The sequence below is a fragment of the Capra hircus genome, chromosome 10, assembly GCF_001704415.2.
Source record: "Capra hircus breed San Clemente chromosome 10, ASM170441v1, whole genome shotgun sequence".
In the NCBI taxonomy this organism is placed as follows: domain Eukaryota; kingdom Metazoa; phylum Chordata; class Mammalia; order Artiodactyla; family Bovidae; genus Capra; species Capra hircus.
Genome location: NC_030817.1, coordinates 91,959,352 through 91,983,150, shown reverse-complemented (window position 1 = coordinate 91,983,150; position 23,799 = coordinate 91,959,352). Strand labels below are relative to the sequence as shown.

Below are 23,799 nucleotides of genomic sequence, written 5' to 3'. Positions count from 1 at the left end.
TCTAAGATTGCTCAATATTTTTAGTATCAGATTAGAATTTCCTTTATATTATGGCCCTTCTTTTTCAAGAGTTCTCATTTAGTCTATTTTTATACATTTAATTATGTGTATAAATATATACATATATTGTGTAAGTACTTCTGTTCTTTGATTGCCCTGGTCTAGAGTTTCCAGCTTTGGCTCCTTAGTTCTTGCTTAGAAAAGCGGTTCTTACTAGGCAGTGTAACACTTGTCTAAAAGGTATCTAAATACCTGTAGGAGTATTTGTGATTGTTACAATGACTAAAATACTACTGAAATCTGATGTCTGGTTACACAGAGATGCTGGATATCTATCTCAGTAGACATGAGGAAAAAGTTTTACCCTCCTACTTTGTATCAGTAGATTATTGACAAATAGTGTCAAACACTTGTTCCACATATAGGCAAATGGACCAATTTAATGCCTAATTTGTCAACAATTTGGGTGAATCAAAAGGAAACGACAATAAAGTCCTGGCCAGGTCTGTGAGTGGACAAGTGAATTGGATAAAAAAAGAGAGACTAGAAAAGGAAGACAAATACAGCAAGAATGTACTGGTTAATAAAGCAGACTACTAATTATATGACCTTAATCACGTTACCTAACCTATCTGTGCCTCGGTTTCCTTTCCTTAAAAACTATTTTATTAAAAATTTTTATTCTAACATTTTATATTTTTCTTTTGCCATTTTGATTTTTCATAAACAACTTTCATTGAATTAAGTTGCTCTATGTTGCTCTATATTTGTAAGAAAGTTTAATAATCCTGCCTCCGTTTTCTTTTATGTAAAACAGAATAGAACCTACTTTTCAGAGTTGTAATTAAAATTAATGATTTATATTTTTAGGGTGCTTAGAATAGTGCCTGACATATGATTAACACTATAGGAGTTATGTTAAATAAATAACCAAAACAGAAAGAGCAACAAGGATGCTTATTAAATTCAACAGCCATGATCACAATAAAAGTTTACACTAAGCACTATTCTCAGTGTTTCATTTAAAAGAAAGTGAAGTCACTCAGTTGTGTCTGACTCTTTGCAACCCCATGGACTGTAGCCTACCAGGCTCCTCCCTCCATGGGATTCTCTAGGCAAGCGTACTGGAGTGGGTGGCCATTTCCTTCTCCAGGGGATCTTCCCGACCCAGGGATCGAACCCGGGTCGCCTGTATTCCAGGCAGACGCTTTAACCTCTGAGCCACCAGGAAGCCCCAACATAAGTTTCATTTATGTTGACTCATTTATTCCTCACAACAGATCTATAAAGTCATTAGTACACGTGTTTCAATTTTACAGAAAAGAAAACTGGAGCAAGGAAAAGTCAAGTATTGCTTAAGATCACAAAGCTAGTAAAGGGCAGAGACTAAATTTGAACCCAAGTCATGTGATTTTCAAATCTAGTCTCTTAATCTCTCATATACAGTCTTTGTAAGAAGTCCTAACTTTGATTATTAACCAACAGTAAGAGTAGATAAGAAGAAAAAGAACTGTGGTGAGAATATAGTAAAAGATCTTTCCTTTCCTCTTACTTATTCATTCATCCATCCAGTTTGGATTCAGAGATTCTTACCCTATTCCATAGGTTATAATCCTTTTACTATCATGTATTTTGTTGCTCAAACTAGCCAGTGGGAACTCTTTTAAATTCTGACATCTCTACCGTTCCATGAGCAGAGCCATGTTTTTACGGCCCAACAAGATGTTCTTTCTGTGGCCCAGCTCTAAAATCAGCCATTTCTCTAAGCAGTCCTATTTCTTTAAATGCTGAATGGAATTTAAAAACCAAAGTCTTCCCCAAAGCGGGGTGTGGTACTACTTGTACATTGTGCATGAACCTTGAAAACATTCTAAAGTGAAAAAAGCCAGACACAAAAGACCACGTATCACATGATTCCAACTGTATGAAATGTCCAGAAAAAGCAAATTCATAGAGACAGAAAGTACATCAGTAGTTGTCAGGGGCTGAAGTATGGGGAAGATCAGGAGCCATGGCTTAGGGACCTGATTTTAGGGATGATGAAAAGGTCCTCCAATTGCACATCCTGGTGAATACACCAAAAGTCACTGAATACTAGATTTAAAAGGGTGAATTTTATGCTATGAAATTATATCTCAATTAAAGCAAAAGAAAACAAACAGGATCTGGGCACTAGGTGTGCTCACTGGTACTGGGGTTATCATTGCATGCAGGTCCCCTTAAAGGCCACATTAAGAAACATATCTTTGTATACTCATGAATGCATTCATATGTACATACAAATGTGTGCAGACACACACACCTGCACATATATACTCCAACACACCTAGCTATCTAATAAAAACAAACGGAGTTCACGCTGACACATCCGATTCCAATCCAATATGCAGTATTTACTGCAACCTCTCCCTCTTTCAGATCTGTGATTTGCTTCCACAACAGGGCAGAATCTCAGAACAAGAATCCAGACTGTGTAGCTCTCTTATTCATTATACTTCAGTATGTCTATTTATTTTAACAAAACCATAATTTGTTGAATAAAATTCAGTTCAACTGGTACTGGAAAGCAAAGAGCTCTTCACTGGTACTCACAGTGATACTATCCAAGAGTTTGGCCATATGTTTGATAATTTCACCATGTTGTATGGGTTGCATTTGCAGCAATTTCTTAATAACAACCACACTTTCAGCAACAACTATTTCTGAAAAGAAAAAAAAAAATCTGATTATTCGTATTTAAATATGAATTTCAATTCAATTCAAAGTCAACTCAAACACAGTATTCTTAGTAAAATGTAAATTTAATTTAGCAAAACACTGCACATTTCTTAAACGACTAGGCAAAAAATAAAACAAGAGAAAATATCCACAACCTGGATCCCTTTCCTGCCAGATCTCCTTGGCAGTGCGAGCACTTCTCCATTGAAGGCTTCAGTTCCAAGAGGGACTCTCTCCTTCAGGGTCTGATAACTGCTCCCAATCCTCAAGCCCTTCCCCTTTAATTCTAGATATGGCAAAGGCTTCCCACCTCTGCTAGCCCGCTAGCCCTGGGGTATTACAGTACATCTTGCTGGCTTCCCTTAATCCCACCCACAATTAATAAATAGTTCCTTCGTTGAACTCTTTTCAATCATCTCTTTCAAGTGTATCGCCTGTTTCTTGCCAGGGCCTTAACAGTAACTGGTACGAGGAGTGGCTCCAGGAAGCAGATCCTCAAACTGGGATTCTGAGATTGCATTATCATAGACTAATTAGTGGTCCAGAGCTTGGTCTTTGGTGGCATCAGCAGTGAAACACAATAAACCAGTCAGAGCACCTGACTTTATGGAATGAATCTTATATAAGCAATTACTAAGGTTACCAATACCAAAGAAAGACACCAACACTACCTTTCCTTGTTATTGTGGCTTTTTTTTTTAATCAGCTGGGATTCATGGATATTAGAGATTCCCTGGTATACATTATAAAGGTTTATTTTAATATTACCCTGAAAATATGCCATGACTAGGGTTCTGTTACTCATTTTCTCTGAAATACATTTTCTTATCTAGCTCCCTTTAAAAATACAAGCAAAATTTACTATCATTCTAATTATTATTGAAATATGTATTTCATATTATATATATTTCTTCATGGGAATGATATATTAATATTTCATAATGTTTTAGTTTGCTGCTGCTGCTGCTGTTTAGTTGCTAAGTCATGTCTGACTCTTTTGCAACCCCATGGACTATATATAGCCCGCCGGGTTCCTCTGTCCATGGGACTTCCCAGGCAAGAACACTGGAGTGGGTTGCCATTTCCTTCTCCAGAGAGCTAATCTGATCTCCTGCATCGGCAGGCGGGTTCCTTACCACTGAGCCACCAGGGAAGCCAATGTTTTAGTTAAAGAAATGATGTATGTATTTTAATTCTCATAATAACATAGGGTAGGCAGCTTATTATTAGCATTTTAAAGATGAAGAAAGAAAGATGCACTGGAGATTTCAAACTCAGAACCAGAATCTACCATTTTATCCTTAATGTTCTATGTTACTATGAGCAGGTGTTGCTTTTATAAAGACCGCCTCTTGGAGCTATGAGGAAAACAAAGACAAATCAGAATGACACTCTGCCCTCATCAAACTTACCCTCTGCTAGGAAACACTAAGTGGTTATGTAAGAAATGACTATGCAACGTAATGGTTTTGAAGAATCAATAGTATAAATTTTTATCTTTTTAAAACATATTGCAAAATTAGTCCAAGTTGTTTTTTTTTTTAAGTTGTATATTTTTAATTATTCACATGTACAGGCAAGGTTGACTAACCCTAACTATAGTTGAAGTAAAATTTGGCATTATTTACCCTCATGCGAAGAGCTGACTCATTGCCAAAGACTCTGATCCTGGGAGGGATTGAGGGCAGGAGGAGAAGGGGACAACAGAGGATGAGATGGCTGGATGTGAGTCTGAGTGAACTCTGGGAGTTGGTGATGGACAGGGAGGCCTGGCATGCTGCGATTCATGGGGTTGCAAAGAGTTGGACGCAACTGAACTGAACTGAACTGAACTGACCCTTTGAAGTGAAGAAGTGAAGTCGCTCAGTCGTGTCCAACTCTTTGTGACCCCATGGACTGTAGCCTACCAGGCTCCTCCCTCCATGGGATTCTCCAGGCAAGAGTACTGGAGTGGGTTGCCACTTCCTTCTCCAGGGCATCTTCCCAACCCAGGGATTGAACCCTTAACCTCTGAGCCATGGTGCCACCTTATCTTCCGATCGTTATTGTTACGGATTACCACAAACTTGGTGGCTGATAGCAACATGAGCTTATCATTTTACACTTTGAAGTCAGAATTTAACCTAAGTCTTATGGAGCTAAAACCACGGTGTCAACAGGGCTAAGTTCTCTGTGGAGGTTCTAGGGGGAAATCCATTCTTTGACTTTTCCAAATTTTAGAGTCTGCCCACATTCCTTGGCTCAAGCCCCCTTCCAACAAAGATATCATTCTAATCTATGCTTCTGACATTTGGTTACATTGGGTCCCAGATTACTGGATGAAAAATCTCTCCATCTCAAGAATCTTAATCACATCTGTTAAGTTCCCTTTGCCACTTTAGATAACATATTCACAGGTTTCAGGCATCAGGACCTGAACATCTTGTGGGATGGTGGTGGTAGTGGGGTGCAATTTACCTAACCTGGGTGCCTTCCCATTCCCTTTGGGTAATTCCACCCTATTTTTCCTTGGCTTTCAAGGAAAGCTACCTCTTGGCTTTCAAAGACCTCAGCACTCCCCTACAAATACAAAATGAACTTGTGTTCTGGGCCTTTCTCTTTGTCCTCAACAGAACTTAATTATACTGACTCTAAGAATTATAGCCTACTATTAAAAAAAAAACCAACTTATTTTAGAAAGAACACGTAACAGGGGATTTACCATCTAACCAATTTTTAAGCATAAGATACACTACTGTTGACTACAGGTACAGTGTTACACAGTAGATCCCCAGAGCTTACTCACCTTGCTAAGTAAAACATGATGCTCACTGATTAGTAGCTGCTCGCTTTCCTTGTCTTCTAGCCCCTGGCAAGTATCTTCCTACTCTTGAATTTTATGAATTTGATTATTCTAATACCTCATACAAGCAGAAACATTCAGTATATACCTTTCTGTGACTGGTTTATTTCACTTAAGGTTCTCAAGATTAGTACAGCCTACTATTATCTTCATTTTACAAATGAGGAATCTGAAGCACAAAGAGATCAGGTAATTTATTCAAGACAACATTAGCATTCAAACATAGGTAGTCTAGTTCTGCATGAGAGCAATAGCTAGCAGCTGAGTAAGTGTTCAATAGATAGGAAGACTGTAGTATATTTGTTTTATATTATTGTGTCCCTCTGTTAGAATACGAGCTCCTTAAAGGCAGGACCTTCTTATAGGCTGGTGAATACCTTATTCATCTATTCTACACTCACTAAATACCTCAACTAATTCAAATTTTCAACAAATGTTTATTACATTATATAAACAAAATTTTAAAAATAGTCTTTTGCCCCAATTCTTTCAGTCTACAGTAGATGGTAAAAAAGTTTTTCAGACCAGCAAATTTTGTGAAAGAAAATCAACTGGGAGTTAAATTATTCTAAGTTAAGTCTACTGAAAATACAGATTTCTCCCTAAGGTCTTTAAGAAATCAGTTTATCAGTGAATCTTACATAGTGATAATGGGCTATTTTAGGACAACCTTCAAGTCTTCCTAGAAGTCCTGTCCCTGACAAGAAGGAAGAAGTCAGCAGCAACAACAAAAAAAATCCCCAAAGCCCTACAGGTCCAAGAATAATATATTAAATATATGCAAAAATAATGTAGCCTCAATGCTGTCTCTGAAGCTGCAAGATGCAGTATCCAAAGAGATGATGAAGTATTTACAATATAAAATCAAAGAGGCAGAGATCCTTAGAGGTCCCAAAGGTCTGAGAGATTTTAAAGAATCCAGGGCCTCATTCATAGCACTTATTCCTAGAAGCAGATCTTTCAATAGAAAGACAAAGAGGCTCTGTTATAACAATCGGCCATTATAAATGAAAAATATTATTGCTTTCTTTATCATTACTGAGCCAAATTTCCAAACTACAGAAGTGCAGCATGTACAATAAAGAGTTAAAGAATCAGGCTAATGATAACTATGCAATCAGAACCTGAAAAATACAATTTAAGATTCTTAATATTCACAGCAGAAAAAAAGGTCCATGGTTATAAACAGAGTTTTGACTTACCAAAAACAAAAGTCTAAACATTAAAATATCAGTTTAAATTAGTAAATCTACCTTTAAGAATGATTATAAATTAGTCTCCTCCCATTGTCTAATTATAAAATGATCTAGTCTTCACTTAGAAGTACTACAAGGGTATAGAATATTCATCTTTTTAAAATGAAGTGAATAAAAAATATTTTTTTAGAAATCAATGTGCTAGAAAGCTGAAGCAGAAACATCTGCTTTAATATCCAGCTTGAAAATTTCATGTGAGAAAAAAAAATAAAAATACAAAATTAAAAAACCCTGAATATATTTTATATGTGAAAGAACTAGCCAGTGTTCTGATTTGTGTGCTTTTTGTATGCAATCAAAGTGAAGTGTGTCTTGTTTGATCAAATAGGAAGTCATTATTAAAGACATATGAAAATGAAGGCATATTTTTAAATTCACAATTTAAAGTGTAACAGAAATAGACACATAGAGGATGCTATTATTAAAAGTAGAAATAGATAAAATGAATGACGTTTAGCATCCTATCCTCTGTAATCACCGTCTATAGTCAGTGTTTTAAAAAAATTTATTTCCTTGATAATTTTTTTTTGCCACATATTTGGAGTTACAATACTACACACAGAAAAATGTTCTCTCCATTATAATATCTTGAATTGACAGGTTAACAGTTATAATCTTATATTGATTGTAAAGATCACTCTTATTTGGGGACAAACTTTGTTTCAAGAAGTTTTTTTCATTAGAAGTACTTACAACAATGTTACAGCTTTCAAAAGTGATCTACAAGTGTGAAAAGATAATTAGGAGTAATATTTGTAGTAAAAAGCTATTTTGAAATAAAATATAAAAAGTAATCAATTTTGTTATGTTTCACCCTATGGTTGCTATGTCATATATGCCTGTGTCTAGATATGACATAATTTTATTTAGAATCCCACAAATAATTTCAACAATTTTATACAGAAAATTATGTGTTTCCTAAAAAGAATCCCTTGTTTGAATCTTTTTTTAATTAAATAAATAAATACCTTTAAAGGTGAGAGTTGAGTCTTTTTTCTCCAAAAGGTTTCAATTATTTTAAAGCCATATCATAGAAATAACATATTTTACGAAAGAAAGAATGAACTCTAGACTATGTATTTTACTAGATATTATCTATCCAGTTCTACAAAATGTTTAGATACTGATTGGCTTAAAAACATGAAGATGTTCCAAATTGATGACTTCTACATTTAATTAATCTTGAATATAAAATTATTAAATTAATCTGGGAGAAAACAACTTGAAATTACAAGTTTACCCTACTTTTCTGATCTAGCCTTTTTAACTTCTCCTGTTGTAAAGTCATTTGCCTGCTTTTAGCACCCTCTGCAGGTGAACCAATATTATACAAGACTTACATGCCATTAAAAACCAGTAAAATGGAACCTTTGTGGAAAGGGTGAAATGAAGGTGAATAAACTGTGAAAAAATAAAATAAACAGACTACATTTTCTTAGTTCTGTTCAGGCAAGAAAATTCTGTTTGTAAGTTAATTATCCAATTTACTAAACCAACAACAAAAACCCTGTGTGTGTGCATATGTATATTTCAAAGATAAAATGTTACACTTCATTGTGATCACAGGCATACAGAAAAAGCTCAAAGGCAATACTAAAAGAGAAATTACAATTTGTAGATCATGCCAAGAATATCCAAATGATAAATTATTTGCAAGTGAAATGAAACTGCCAACTCACCATCCCTGTTGGACAGCAGACACACCAGGCCATTGAGGCATGTGTCAGAGACTTCTGTGATGCTGGTTGCACATCTGCCTATAGTCTGAATAGTGGCTGCTGCAAACTGTTTATCCTGGCTTTTCACGTAGGTCTAAAAAACATTGCCTCAATTAGTTTATACACTGGTACTATCAAGCAAAGAAAAATATCCCTACAATATGAAGCTTTGTCAAAATCAAGTTCTAGAATACATAATCTTCTCCTCTACAGGCACAATAGGAAGTCCACCTTTTGACTTAATTCAGTTCTGTTTTATCACTTAAAGAATGTGACTGTAGTACGGGCACATTTTCAAGTCAGGTTCATTCACCTGAAGCTACAGTAGCTTATAACTCCAAAACAGATAGTGGGGGAGCAGTCACCCAAGATAGCAATTAGTTTAAGTGCAAGGTTGAAAGAAATGATGAGACCTCTCTTTTTGTAGGTTTCAGTTCATTTAACTGGCAGCATCTATGAGTCCATGAAAAAAGGGTGGCCTTTTCAGAGATACTAAACCTAAAAATTGGGAGAAGTGGAGAAAAAGGAGCAATATGCCACCAATAAACATTTTACTTTAAAAAAGGTTATCTGAATGGTGATAAAACTACAACAGCCACAGTGAGGAGCATTTCAATAAAGACTTTATAAATATACCTGATTTGCAATAAAATAAAACATCATACTTTTGAAAAAGATTTTCTTGAAAAAGATGTTTTAAAAATACAAGGTAAACGACATATTTATACAAACAAGAAATTAATCACTACAGGCCTAAAAAATTGTCACTTTCGTTATTACTTTCCTAATTCAAAAACTAAGCTTTTATTGTGTACAGACAGAAAGATATGTACTTTTAATAAATATGCACATTTATGTACAAAATATAAGTGGATTTAAAATCCCATTTTCAAGTGGAATTAAAAAAAAAAAAGATTCCCAAACTCAAATAACAAGCACATAACGTAGAATTAACACCTTGTTCATCTAACATGCAAAAAAGGATATGCATTTAAATGGTGTCTAAATGACAAATGGAGGAGAAAATCCAAAAACTATCTAAAAGACACATGAAATTGGTGAAAATGGCACCAAAAACATGATTAAATGTTGAAGAAATAAACAAATTAAATTTCTTAGTTCCCTGTAGGAAAAATCACTGTATTTAAAACCATTTCCCAGTTGATTACCTAATTTCCTCAATCACAAAAAATAAGTCCTTTGAAAAGTTCTCCATTATTTCAAAAAGTTATAAAGAAACTGTAACACCTATGGACATAACACATAAACACAAAAAAAGTATACGTACAGACAGTGATAAAAACAGATGTATAAACAAAGAATGTATTTAAAAGTCTGACTAAAGAATGGACCTTATTAAATAGCCTGATATTAAATGAAATGACTGAATTACCAATATTCTGAAATAGACAAACAATGCTATAACATTACCTGGGACTCACTCCCTACAACTCCAGTAACCTGACAGAAGAAGAAAGCAGAAAGCAAAAGGACATCCAAACTGATTACACAGATCATACATGACAAGACACGGGACAACTGCAAACACAAAGACAGAAACTTAAAAGTAAATAAGCAAACCTATAAAAAGGAGTTACAAGTCACATTTCAGCAATGTTCTATAGCCACAGATTACTAGCTAAGAACTTGAGATACTGTATTTTCTGCCATGCAAATATAAAATGAGCATATATCCTAGTTTTATAAGAACTTTTTCTAAAAAAATATATAGCATAAAAGTATAGTAATCCAGTTACAAAATTACAAAGCATGAATATATTATAATATCCCACTACTCCTGTTGAAAGTATAAGATCACAGAGTCAAAAAGAAATACAAGGTCTTTATAGCTAAAAAGAAATTTAGGACAGGCATAAAGAATGATCATAGCAACAAAACAACCCTAACCTATAAAAGCTGCGTGCGTATGCTCAGCTGCTCAGTCCTGTCCTACTCTCTGGGACCCTATACACTTAGAAGTTACCACCTATCACACAACCTAAGCAAGAATACTGGAGTGGGTTGCCATGCCCTCCCTCCTCCAGGGGATCTTCCCAACCTAGGGATCGAACCCGTGTTTCCTGCACTGGCAGGCTGGAGTCTTTACCACTGAGCCACCTGGGAAGCCACCTATAAAAGCTAGGGGTAGACAAAAATTCTGGGAATACTGTGCGGCATGCGGTATACTTAAGGAAAAACTGCTGGTGAAATGTAAAACCCGCAATATTGATATAAGGTTTTCTATTACTGTGCTCTACCACTAAGTCTTCAGAGCTAACTCTTTCGTCATAAAAAGCCTAAGAGCCATGAGGCAATTTTTTTATGTTTTTGAAGCATGTGCATCTGGGAAGCATCTCATCTATCCACATACAGGATTTTAAAAATACAACCAAACATTAACAGTTAAACAATCATGAGAAGGGCAATTTTAAACCATTTTTTTTTTGAGCTATACATGAAGCTAGCAGACAATGTCTAAAATAGAAGCAGATAATCAAATAGGGACAACCAAATAAGAAATGAAGCCATTTTCCTGAGTAGAGTGTAGCACAAACTATTGATGATGATAACAAAGAGTTACAAACTAGTTTCTCAAATTCTACAATATGAAAGGGACTACATTTTATTCCCCTTAAATTTAAAATTTGTAGTTGATGTTTATTATTGAAAACTTATAAATTAGTTGTCAACCTTCTTCCAAATTACACAGTTTTATTTATACCATTACATACATCTAAAGTGAGAAAGACATATATCTAACTTTAAACTGAACAGATGCTTTAGAAGTTATTGCATAATTAGCACTGGACACAAACCTGAAATTCTCGAAGAAGAGTTGATATGTTGGCTTCATTTGCCAAGTTTGTCAGAATTTCAAGCTAAGGTAGAAAAAGAGAAAGTAAATTTTTTTTGATGGTATGGAGAGAGCAACACGGAAACTTACAATACCATATGTAAAACAGATAGCCAATGAGAATTTGCTGTATGACCACGGAACTCAAACAGGGGCTCTGTGACAATCTAGAGGGGTGGAATGGGGAGGGAGGTTCAGGAGGGAGGGGGCAGATGTACACCTATGGCTGATTCTTGCTGATGTTTGACAGAAAACAGCAAAATTCTGTAAAGCAATTATCCTTCAAATAAAAATTAAAAAAAAAACACACAAAGAAAGTGAATTTAATAAAGGTTAGCCATTTAATAGAAAGGTAATTTCTATTTTTTTTAAATGCCTATTACAAATGTGAGACACTACACCTTTCAGTTGAACTTTGTCTCCCTACATCTACAAACAGAATAATTATATGGTGCTTAAAAAATAATTACAAAAAAGAGAATTCTACACCTTCACTAATTGTTTGCTCCAACTTTATAATTTATTGTCTAATTAACCTAAACAACTTAAGGCAGTTTTCTTTTTCTTTTAATAATAAAGTTAGAAAACAACTTGCCCTCCATGTAATACCTTTATATTCCAGATACCAATTAATTCTTTTGATTAGTTTTCCTTCATCTTACCAAACCAAATATTTAGACATTTTAATTCTTTCTTCTGGATTTAGTTAAAAGAAATGTGCAATTAAAAGTTCATCCCCAATAGGCTTGCTAAAAAAATTCAGTATCTACTCATAAAAAAATATTCAATTTATCTGAAGGAAAGCTTCAAAAAGGAAAACAAGAACACAGAACAGATGGGACAAACAGAAAAATAAAATGAAAGATGTAGACATAAAGATATTCATATCAGTAATTACATTAAAGGCAAATGATCTAAACACTCTAATTAAAAGGCATAGATTGTATGCGTTTTCCTATATACTCCGGATACTAGTCAATTTTTAGGTTATGTACTAGAAATATTTTCTCCTAGATTATGAACTGACTTTTCATTTTATTTTGATGAGAACATCTTACTTTGCTGTACTATTTTAAAAAGTCATATTCTTAACATAGAGAAAAGGTGAAAAGCAGTTTTTATCTAAGCCATTTGCTTTTAGAGTTGCCAAAATGATACCACATCATCCTCAAACACATCTTGTACGTATTTTCTGCAAACAAGGACATTGTGCTACAGGCCACAATACAACCAAGAAAACCAGGAAATTAACACTGATACATCAAATCTATACAATAATCACTTACATTTAGGTTTCACTAATTATCTCAATAATGTATTAAAAAAATAGTGTATGAGTTCCATATCAATATTTAGTTGTTTAGTTTCTTTCAGTATAAAAGTTTCTCAACCTTTCTTTTGACCTTCAGGACCTGGATGCTTTTCATAACTGCAAACCAAATATTCTGTAAATTAATTATATAATTTGGGCATGTCTTAGTTTTTTTTTTTTAATTAAACTTAAGCTCCATGTGATTAACCAATCATTCCAATATTTGTTGAATAGTCTACTATTGAATAGCTCTCACTGGTTTATAATGTCTCCCCTCATGTATGATACCTTTGATATGCATAGATTTGTTTCCATGCTTCATATGTTATTATCACATATTCCAAGTATCACATTGTTTTCATCATTATAACTTTATATTCATAACTACTCTATACTGTAGTTATCATTCCCTGAATACAACTCTTTCATAATCTCTTGTATTTGCATAAAATGTGCCTTTTTTCCTACACTGAACCCTACAACCTTGCTATCAACTTACCTACCAACAACAACAAAAATGACAAAATCATGTCATTCTTTTTAGATCCACTCTAATGTCATCTTTTCCACCAGTCTTTTCTAAACATACCAGAAAATTAGCTGCATCTTTCTCTTTTTCCACAACACTCAATTCACATCTATTAATCACTTAAAACACAAGGCTAAAATTATCCATTTACATGTCTGTCTCTTTCACTTACTGTGAGTTACTCAAGGTATAGGCAGCATGTCTTAACTTTGTCTTATTAAAATGTAGCATAGTAATTAGTATACAATAACGTAGTTTTAAAAGCATAAAGAAAATCCCCCAATGCATCTATTTAAAAAAAAATAGGTCTCTATTTTGAAAATGCTAAACTAAAAGTTACAGCAATAGTGTCAAAGTAATTATGCATTAAAGTGTCTGAAAAATAAGGGCATGCATACCTTCAGTATCTTGATCATAGTTGGATCAGTTGACCTAACGTAAAAACTCTTCAGATAAGGTTCAAACATACCCTAGATTACAAAAATAAATATATAAATACATTTATGATACTAGTACATTCATGTCTCTCTTAAATTTTGTGTTCACAACATACATACCTTTCTTTGAATTGACATAGTCGCTATATTCTGTAGGACAATATATTGCACTTCCCTAGAAATTAAAGTAGAATTTTGACTAGGTATATTTTCCAACAAAATATATCCTAAAGTAAACACTATATTAAGGAAAAAGAATCAGCAGTAAGCTTCATATTGAAAGATACTCTTAAATATAATACTGAAAGATTTCTAGCAAATCTTAAGATATTTATGCCTTCTTTTAAAAATACACTTTCCCTATAAGCTATACAACATTAGACTTGATTCATGAAATGGAAGAGTTACAACAGCAGAGCCAATGCTGCACATGCTCTGAACATATGCGAAGAAGGTGTTCTAGGGTTAACGGAACAGACACAAGCACAGTGTTAATACAAACTCTTGAATGGAGGGCTCATCATGTGACTCAGTTCTGTCTAAAGTGAAGGACAGGTTTTAAAAGAAAAAAAGCCATGTTATTTCAGGTCCAAATATCTAAGAAATGAATGTACAACTGAATCTGGTATAACGCTTCATGTGAAAGATGCATTCCAGATCCTTATTCAAACCAGCTATGGACAACAAAACTTAATGAACCGATAAAAGGGAAAGAATGCCTATGCGAACAGACAGAGGAACGCAAAGGAAATAGCATCTTACTAAGGAAGGGGCAAAGCCAACCTAGGGTGAAAGCTGTGGCACTGATTCTGAGCTAAGAACAAAAATAAATATTTATCTTTCTTCTCTCAACTCATTAACAGAAGTACTCAAAGGAAAAAAATTTAATTTAAAATAACTACTGAAAAATATTCAGGGTAAGCTAAATAGCTTGAAACAACAGTTTTCTTAAATACAGAAAACAAAACAAACGACAAACATCTGATCTTAAACTTAGGAAGTGCATGTGATAGGAACTCAAGGTTTCCTGAACTGCTGACTTGAAGTGCTGAATTACAGAGGTGAAACTGAAAAGTACACTGCTACCTCCCTGCCTATCTCCAGGAAATAACAAGCTTATGCATTTCTTTAAAACAAGTAATATTAAGAATATAGCTCTCTTCTTAAATAGAACTACTGTAATTAAATATTGCAACTTTACAAAAAGCAGTTCTGTCTTATATAATTATACTAGTCAAAACAATAATACATTTAATGTAGTTTTTCAGTGACTCCAGATTTAATGTAAATCCCCAAAGTTCTTATTGTCATGCCTAGAAATACCAAAATACTAGGCTACTGTAATAGCATATACTATATTACAAAAAAATACTTCCAATTTCTTTGGCTTAAGGTTAAAAAAAAAAAAAAAACCTTCAATATTTAACATTAACTTTGAAATCAATAATCTAAAGGCTTCTATAATAATCCCCTTAAGTATGAAATCTCAAGTGATAAAATACAGTCAGAACCATGTGTTAAATGCCTAACAGACACATTTGATTTGTTCAAACATTATTAGTAAAGTAACACAATACAAAAGAAAACACACATATAAAATCATGTCATACCTATTGCTACGAAGCAAACGCACTAGTGATTTGGAAATAATGCCAGCTTCTGATTTTGGTGCTATATGCCAATACAGTTGAGCAACCGCCATAACCACCTAAAAGATAAAGCATGAAAACAGTAAGAACTATGGGCAGTTCCACACTATAGTTTCGAAGTATGTTCTTACATAGGATTCCTTTAACGCCTACAAAATCCCCATGAACTAAGACGAGTATGTTGTTACCTCTGTGTGGCAGGTTGAACAGGGTCCCCCTAAGAACGCATGCCTACCCTCAGAATGTGACCTTATTTGGAAATATATTCTTTGCAGATGTTATTAAGGTAATGATCAAGATGAGATCATACGTGATTATAGAGTGGGCCCTAAATCCAATGTGAGTGTCCTTATCAGAGACAGAAAAGGACACAGAGAAGAAGGCAGTATGAACACGGAGGCAGAAACCGCAGTGCGGCCTGTTAGTCACGGAATGTCGAAAACTGCTGGCGATCACCAGAAGCTAATTTCTCCCTAAGAGCTTCCAGCAGGAACCCACCCTGTCGACATCTTGACTTAGACTTTGGGTCTCCTGAAATGTGAAAGAGTAAATTTCTATTTACTTTTAAATGAACATTTTTCTTTAATAAAAAATTAAAGGAATTTTTATTTCTTTAGTCTACACAGTTTTTTGTAAACTGATACGGCAGCTCTAGGAAAGCAGTCCTGTACACCCTCAGAAAAAACAAAAGAATGTTCAGTGAATCACCCAAGGACTGACACGCCAGTAGTACACGGCAAAGCTGGACACTCACTCCAAAGCCCACAGTCCTCCTAGTGTTGCCGCTGCTGGTGCTACCCTGAGACAGGAATGAAACCAGACACTTAAAGGTAACAGCAGTAAGGAGGTTAAAGTTTTTAAAGAACCCCCAAATACAGCATATTTAAGTTATAATTAAGGGAACTCTATTAAAACAATTCCTCTAAAAAAGCAGTATTTGAAATCCTGTTTTTCAAATGTAGAACCTTAAAAATAGTGCTTGGTTCAAAGCTATTACGGGGGTAGTCAGATTTTCCCTGTCATAAAATACAACAAGACTATGTTTCCCCACGTGCCTCTACACTTAGATCCAGAGATTAAAACTCCAGACTTTCCACTTAGTGAAAGTATTCAGTTCAGCATGTGACAACTGCAAAGAGAGAGCTATAGAAATTAATCATCTTGTCTTTGGTTATGAAGATATATTAATATTGCATTATTTTTGCTTCGGCTGTAGGTAACATATATATAGCAGGACTTCTATGTATGCCTGAAGAGTTTACAGTACTTGAGGGTGCTTAAAGCAATAACAGTTTCTCCTAGAACTAGAACCATTTTTTAAAACTAGAGTTATAGGTTCCTCAACTTACTGCTCTATGGCACTTCTGTGTACTTCTCTTTTTGGTAACAAGACTGACGTCCAGCTTTCAGACATGACTTGGGAAATTGAGAAGTTTAAGAATATCTAATTTCTTCACTTGTGATCTACAAATACACTTGAATTATAGCACAGCCTCTGCTGAATTTAAAATTTTAGTAAGAAAAAATTAATTACTGACAATCTACAAATAGGTGACAGTCATCTTTAAAAAATATTAAAGCACACAGATGGCTAACAAGTATTGTATGTAGAAAAGAAAGCTGAACCTTAATAAACTGTGCTTTCTATGTGTGCTAATGATTTTAAGATTCTAGATTCTTAGTATGTCATTTGTTCTGATACATTAATTACGGCACTCTCAAACTCAAAGGGGTGAAAGGATCTTCTTTTTCCCCAATATTTACAAATCTAAGTGTCTTAATCTCTCTTCAATACCCCAAAATTGAATTTTATAGTCTAATCTGTAAAAGCTATGAGGGAAGCTCCCATAACTCCAAAACAACTGAAAACACAACCTCACAGGCCTTCAACACTTACATTATATATGTTTATAAGAAAGTATATTCTGTAAAAACTTTTCTATTCCTAACCATTCATATACTATCACCTTATCCAGACTGTCATAACAGCTTCCCAACACTGCCTCCAGTATCGGTTATCTCCAATTCCATCTACACAGGACTAACAAAGTTTCCTGAAACAAATTCTCAAAGTCTCTCTTGTAAGCTAAGAAGGCTAAAAAAAAAAAAACAAAAACAATTCTATTCACAATCCTTCCAAAGTCAACCTTTACACACATTTATTGTTGCTCAGTCACTAAGGCATGTCTGACTCTTTGCAACTCCATGTGCAGCACGCCAGGCTTCCCTATCCTTCACCATCTCCCAGTATTTGCTCAAACGCATGTCCATTGAGTCAGTAATGCTATCTAACCTCTGCTGCGCCCTTCTCCTCTTGCCCTCACTCTTTCCCAGCATCAGGGTCTTTTCCAGTGAGTTGGCTCTTCACATCAAGTGGTCAAAGTACTGGAGCATCAGCTTCGGCATCAGTCCTTCCAATGAATATTCAGGGTTGATTTCTTTTACGATCGACTGGCTGAATCTCCTTGCAGTCCAAGGGACTCTCAAGAGTCTTTTCTAACACCACAGTTCAAAACCACCGATTATTCAGCACTCAGCCTTCTTTACTTATGGTCCAACTCTCACATCAGTATATGTCTACTGGAAAAACCATAGCTTTGACTAGACCAAAATCACTGCAGATGGTGACTGCAGCCATGAAATTAAGACGCTTACTCCTTGGAAGAAAAGTTATGACCAACCTAGATAGCATATTCAAAAGCAGAGACATTACTTTGCTGACTAAGGTCCGTCTAGTCAAGGCTATGGTTTTTCCAGTGGCCATGTATGGATGTGAGAGTTGGACTGTGAAGAAGAATGAGCGCCGAAGAATTGATGCTTTTGAACTGTGGTGCTGGAGAAGACTCTTGAGAGTCCCTTGGACTGCAAGGAGATCCAACCAGTCCATTCTGAAGGAGATCAGCCCTGGGATTTCTTTGGAAGGAATGACGCTAAAGCTGAAACTCCAGTACTTTGGCCACCTCATGCGAAGAGTTGACTCATTGGGAAAGACTCTGATGCTGGGAGGGATTGGGGGCAGGAGGAGAAGGGGACGACAGAGGACGAGATGGCTGGATGGCATCACGGACTTGATGGACGTGAGTCTGAGTGAACTCTGGAAGTTGGTGATGGACACGGAGGCCTGGCGTGCGGCAATTCATGGGGTCACAAAGAGTCGGACACGACTGAGCGACTGAACGGAACTGAACTGAACTGACTAGATAGACCTTTGTTGGCAAAGTGGTGTCTCTGCTGTCTAGACATGTCATTGCTTTTCTTCCATGGAGCAAGCGTCTTTTCATTTCATGGCTGCAGTCACTATCTGCAGTGATTTTGGTGCCTGAGAAAATAAAATCTGTCACTATTTTCACTTTTTCCCCATCTATTTGCCATGAAATGATGAGACCAGACTCCATGACCTTAGTCTTTTGAATGTTGAGCTTCAAGACAGCTTTTTCACCCTCCTCTTTCACTTTCATCAAGAGGCTCTTTAGTTCCTTTTCACTTTCTGCCATTAAAATGGTATCATCTGCATATCTGAGATTATTGATACTTCTCTCGGCAATCTTGATTACACCTTGTGAGTCATCCAGTCCAGTATTTCAAATGATGTACTCTGCATATAAGCTAGTAAGCAGGGTGACAATATACAGCCTTGACGTACTCCTTTCCCAATCTGGAACCAGTCCTTTGCTCCATGTCCGATTCTAACTGTTGCTTTGACCTGCATACAGGTTTCTTAGGAAGTAGGTAAGGTAGTCTGGTATTTCCATCTCTTTAAGAATTTTCTAGTTTGTCGTGATCCACACAGTCAAAGGCTTTAGTGTAGTCAACAAAGCAGATGTTTTTTTGGAATTCTTTTGCTTTTTCTATGATAGAATGAATTTTGACAATTTGATCTCTGATTCCTTTGCCTTTTCTAAATCCAGTTGAACCAAATAAGCAGGAAACCAAAACATATTGGAACAAAAAATATACTACCTCTGTTGCTGCTGCTGCTAAGTCACTTCAATCGTGTCCAACTCTGTGCAACCCCATAGACGGCAGCCCATCAGGCTCCCCCGCCCATGGGATTTTCCAGGCAAGAGTACTGGAGTGGGTTGCCATTGCCTGAGAAGGTGATGGCACCCCACTCCAGTACTCTTGCCTGGAAAACCCCATGGACAGAGGAGCCTGGTAGGCTGCAGTCCATGGGGTCGCAAAGAGTCGGACATGACTGAGCAACTTTCCTTTCACTTTTCACTTTCATGCATTGGAAAAGGAAATGGCAACCCACTCCAGTGTTCTTGCCTGGAGAATCCCAGGGATGGGGGAGCCTGGTGGGCTGCCGTCTATGGTCACACAGAGTCGGACATGACTGAAGTGACTTAGCAGCAGCAGCAGCAGACTACCTCTAGTTGGTATATAATCAAATAAGCAGGGAACCAAAGTATACTGGTACAGTGCAAACTACCTCTATTTGTTTCACTAGTCAAAAACATTCTTGATCAGTAAGTATTTGGACTATAAGCCAATTTCCAAGACAAAGTTAAATTAAAAATGAATAAATTATAATTTTAGTTGGCAAGTTACAGCTATTTAAGTAACAGCAAGTCAAGTGAGGACACACTAAAATATAAGCATATTTTACAATATTAATAAAATAATACATGTGTCATTATTGTGCATAGTTACCTAATCATGATTTAGAAACTAAATACAAAGTATAAGATGAAAACTTCTGCTAATTCCCAAGACACACATACAAAGCTCTAAGGACCGAACTCTCAAGCATCAGAAAACAAAGCAGCTCAAGGGAAACTCTCATTCTCAGTTTCAACTAGCTGCACAGAATGATTCATTGAGAATTTGTTTTTTATTAAAATAAGTTTAAGAAAACATTTAACTTGAATTCATCAAAACTTACATAACTTCCAGTTAAGAGGAAACAACGGTATAGTAAAGAAAGTAACCAGACAAACCCAGGGAACATTCTGCAAGACTTGAGAGTTCAGAAGATAAAACAACCAGATGTAATGCAGTGTGACTGGTATAGGTGAACCAGTTATAGAAGAATTTAGGGTAAACTGGTATTTCATGAGACGAAATTTTACTGAAGTAGAAATAGGGAACTGACTAGAAAATATATGTTACAAAATATTATGTGTACTATGACTTTTATCTTGGTTTAAAATATATTATGTACAGACATACACACATATGACAGAGGAACACTTATACAGAAAAGAAGGATCTGGGAAAACTGCATTAAGATATTATAACTGATATGTGATGGAAATAAAATGTTTATATTAGTTTTTCTAGTTTGTATTTTCTAATTTTCAACTGTATTCTTTTAAAATATTTTAAAATATAAAGAGTTATTTAAAATAAAGATATAAAGCAAAACAAAAACTTAGGACCTCAGTAAAGATGATTATTAATTATTCCTACCAGTAAAATTTACTATGCATGTATGAGGCATCATGCTAGGTGTTTCTAACTATATGTTAGTCTTTCCAAAACTCTTAATAGATAAATACAAATATAATGAGCAGAGGCTGAGATGGTTAGATAGAATCACTGACTCAACAGACATGAATTTGAGCAAACTCCAGGAAATAGTGAAGGACAAGGAAGCCTGGCATGCTGCAGTCCATGAGGTCACAGGGTTGGACATGACTTAGTGACTAAACAACAACAACCTTATTAAGTGCTCACAACAATAATTTCATAACAGAGAAATACATACAGTCTTCCAATCAACTGCAAAACATCTTAGGCTCGTATCCCAGGAATCCAATTACAAAATCAAAAGGAAAATGAAGAACAGTAGGCATACAGGTACCAAACCAAGTAACCTACAAAAACCTCATTTTTAGTATACAAACAAATAAATAAATGCTCCATTAGTACACTCAAAATTAGCTGCTGAACTTACATACTTTTAAGCACTGTTTTTAAAAAGCTGTGAATTATTTCTTGTAATGGTTTTTACATACCGCTGCATTCCTGCTCTGAAGCAAAGGCTTTGTATTCCGAATTAAAAGTCTATGGTCTGGATCCATAGCATATGGCCTCTTCCTTTTGTCAGCCTTTTCCTTCTGCTCCTCATCAGAATCATAGAAATCCTTCTCATTGTCCTCTAAGCCATCACCCTACAGGAAAGAAATCCAATTCCAAGCTTAGTTCAGACCTGGAACCACCCAAATACTACACAAAGAAAACTTTTTAAAAAACATCTACAATAATGATAATATTTTACGAATACTACTGTGGAGGCAGTTTGAAACTATGCTACTTCTATGGAAGAAAGGCCTTACTTTTTCTTCTATTTTATGGCACAGTAACTGTCCTTTAGTGCAATAGATAATATTTTTATATTATATAGCAAACCTCACATTAAATTAGCATAGAAATACCCACAGTCGTCCAAAGGGAAAAGCTGACCATTAAATTCTAACAAAGCCTATGATATGATACTACCCAAAGCTGAAAACTGTTTCCATAAATTATCAGTCTCTCTGTAACTGGATCAAAGGGTCAGAGGAAAGAAGAAAATTGTTTGAACTGCAACACACATAAAAGAAATCATTAATAAAGTTTGACAGGTTAAAAATTGGTAATTAAAAAGGCCCCTGTGTTGTCAAGAAAGACTAAGTTTGAGATTTATGTATATCCCTGAGACTTGATTATATGCTTTTGTCTTACACTTTTTATTTATTTGAATTCTTTATTATCTCTGTCAGTAAATGTAGCCTATAGGTGCATGGGTCCGTGCGTGCAGTTGTTCCGACTATGTGAGACCCCCCGAACTGTAGCCTGTCAGGCTCCTCTGTCCATGGGATTTTCCAAGCAAGATGACTGGAGCAGGCTGTCATTTCCTCCTCCAGGGGGCCTTCCCGACCTAGGGATCGAACCCGTGTCTCCTGCATTGGCAGGATTCTTTACCAGAGTCACCTGGGAACCCCAGCCTACAGGTAAGGAGTCCTAAAAATAAACAACAACAAAAAGCACACAAAGAACATATTCAAGTGGACCCAGTGCAATAACGAGGGCTTCCCACCTGGTGCTAGTGGTAAAGAGCCCCCCTGCCAATGCAGGAGACGTAAGAGACACGGGGTTGGTCCCTAGGTCGGGGGAGGAGGGCGTGGCAGCTCACTCCAGTACTCTTGCCTGGAGAATTTCACAGACAGAGGAGCCTGGCGGGCTACAGTCCATGGGGTCGCACAGAGTCAGACATGGCTGAAGCAACTTAGCACACACAGTGCAGTCACTATTTAGAGGTGATTTCTGTTACCATGTACCTGGAACGTATTTTCCACTTCTGGGAAGATGGAATAGATATACTTATTCCTATTCCTCTCACTAAGAACAACTAGAAACCTAAGACATTATATATAAAACAATTTAAGAAAAGAAAGGCAGAGAGAAGAAAGGCTGGATATGGACACCTCAGGAACCAAAGAATGATACAACAGAGAGTTCCTTGGATTTTCATTTTTCCTCATATATTAAATACTGGGTGGAAGAGAAGTGAGTTAATAAGAAAATCAATTAAATATAGATTAAACAAATCCCCCCAAAGCCTGCTCCTTGTAGCCAAAGAACCAAGAAAAAGAAAGTCTAGCAAGACAGAAAACTTTTTAAGAAAATAACTGTTCTAGTGCAGTCAACTCTAGAGAAAAAACCACGACCCTACCCCTAATCCCACAAGCAAAGACTGACAAGGAGAGCCTAGATATCCACTCCTCCCCTCAGCCTCCCACTGGGGTGCTATCAGAAAAGGCCAAGATAGAACTGAGATTTTAATCCCAACCAGGAGGTTAACACGGTGTGGGGAGCTTGGACATCCAAATCTGCTGATCAATACGGAGGTGACTTCTATCCCTGGCTCCCCTACGCTGGGCGCAGAGGATGCTTAGTGGATACTCCACCCAGGACTTGCAGCAACACCAGCCCATGGTAACAAGGACACCCCACTCTGAGGTGTCAGTGGAAGACAAATCTGGAACAGTCATGAGACACATCCATCCCTCCCAACCAGAAAGCTATCAGGGGAGTAACAGTGCGGAGCCAGATCCCATATTCACCCACAGTAACAATGAACCCCCTGAGGTGTGAATGGGGGGTAAGGGGAGAACCTGGACTTTTAATGTGACCTGACACTAATGAGATGGCAGCACCCCACTTTTCTTTGCTGGAATAGTCTCAAACAAACCCAGCTAAAACTTAAAATTTGAATAAGATCCACAATCTCATAATATCCAAAATTTCCAGGTTTCAACAAAAAAATCATTCAGCATTTCAAGAGCCAAGCAGGGAAAGCGGATTCCCTGGTTAGGGAACTAAGATATCACATGCTGCGTGGTGTGGCCAAAATAATAATAATACAAATGGCTACAAACATGAAAAGATGCCCAGTTTTACTAATAAAGAAACAAAATGAAATAATATTAAAAAAAAAAAGAAGAGGCAGAAAAAACAACGTATTCACTGGCAAAAAATGTATGCAACTACACGTGA

General features: G+C 36.0%; 1 protein-coding gene across 1 annotated transcript in view; it reads right to left on the bottom strand.

The window, feature by feature from the left end:
- AP3B1 (adaptor related protein complex 3 beta 1 subunit) overlaps positions 1 to 23,799 on the bottom strand; it is a 242,213-nt gene that overhangs the window by 122,691 nt on the left and 95,723 nt on the right. The window contains exons 8-14 of the mRNA XM_018053686.1: positions 21,276 to 21,431; positions 15,277 to 15,374; positions 13,787 to 13,841; positions 13,628 to 13,699; positions 11,351 to 11,413; positions 8,496 to 8,628; positions 2,593 to 2,702 (exon numbers count right to left, since the gene is read on the bottom strand). Of these exons, the coding sequence (XP_017909175.1) occupies positions 2,593 to 2,702; positions 8,496 to 8,628; positions 11,351 to 11,413; positions 13,628 to 13,699; positions 13,787 to 13,841; positions 15,277 to 15,374; positions 21,276 to 21,431 (687 nt within the window). The remainder of the gene's footprint in view (positions 1 to 2,592; positions 2,703 to 8,495; positions 8,629 to 11,350; positions 11,414 to 13,627; positions 13,700 to 13,786; positions 13,842 to 15,276; positions 15,375 to 21,275; positions 21,432 to 23,799) is intronic.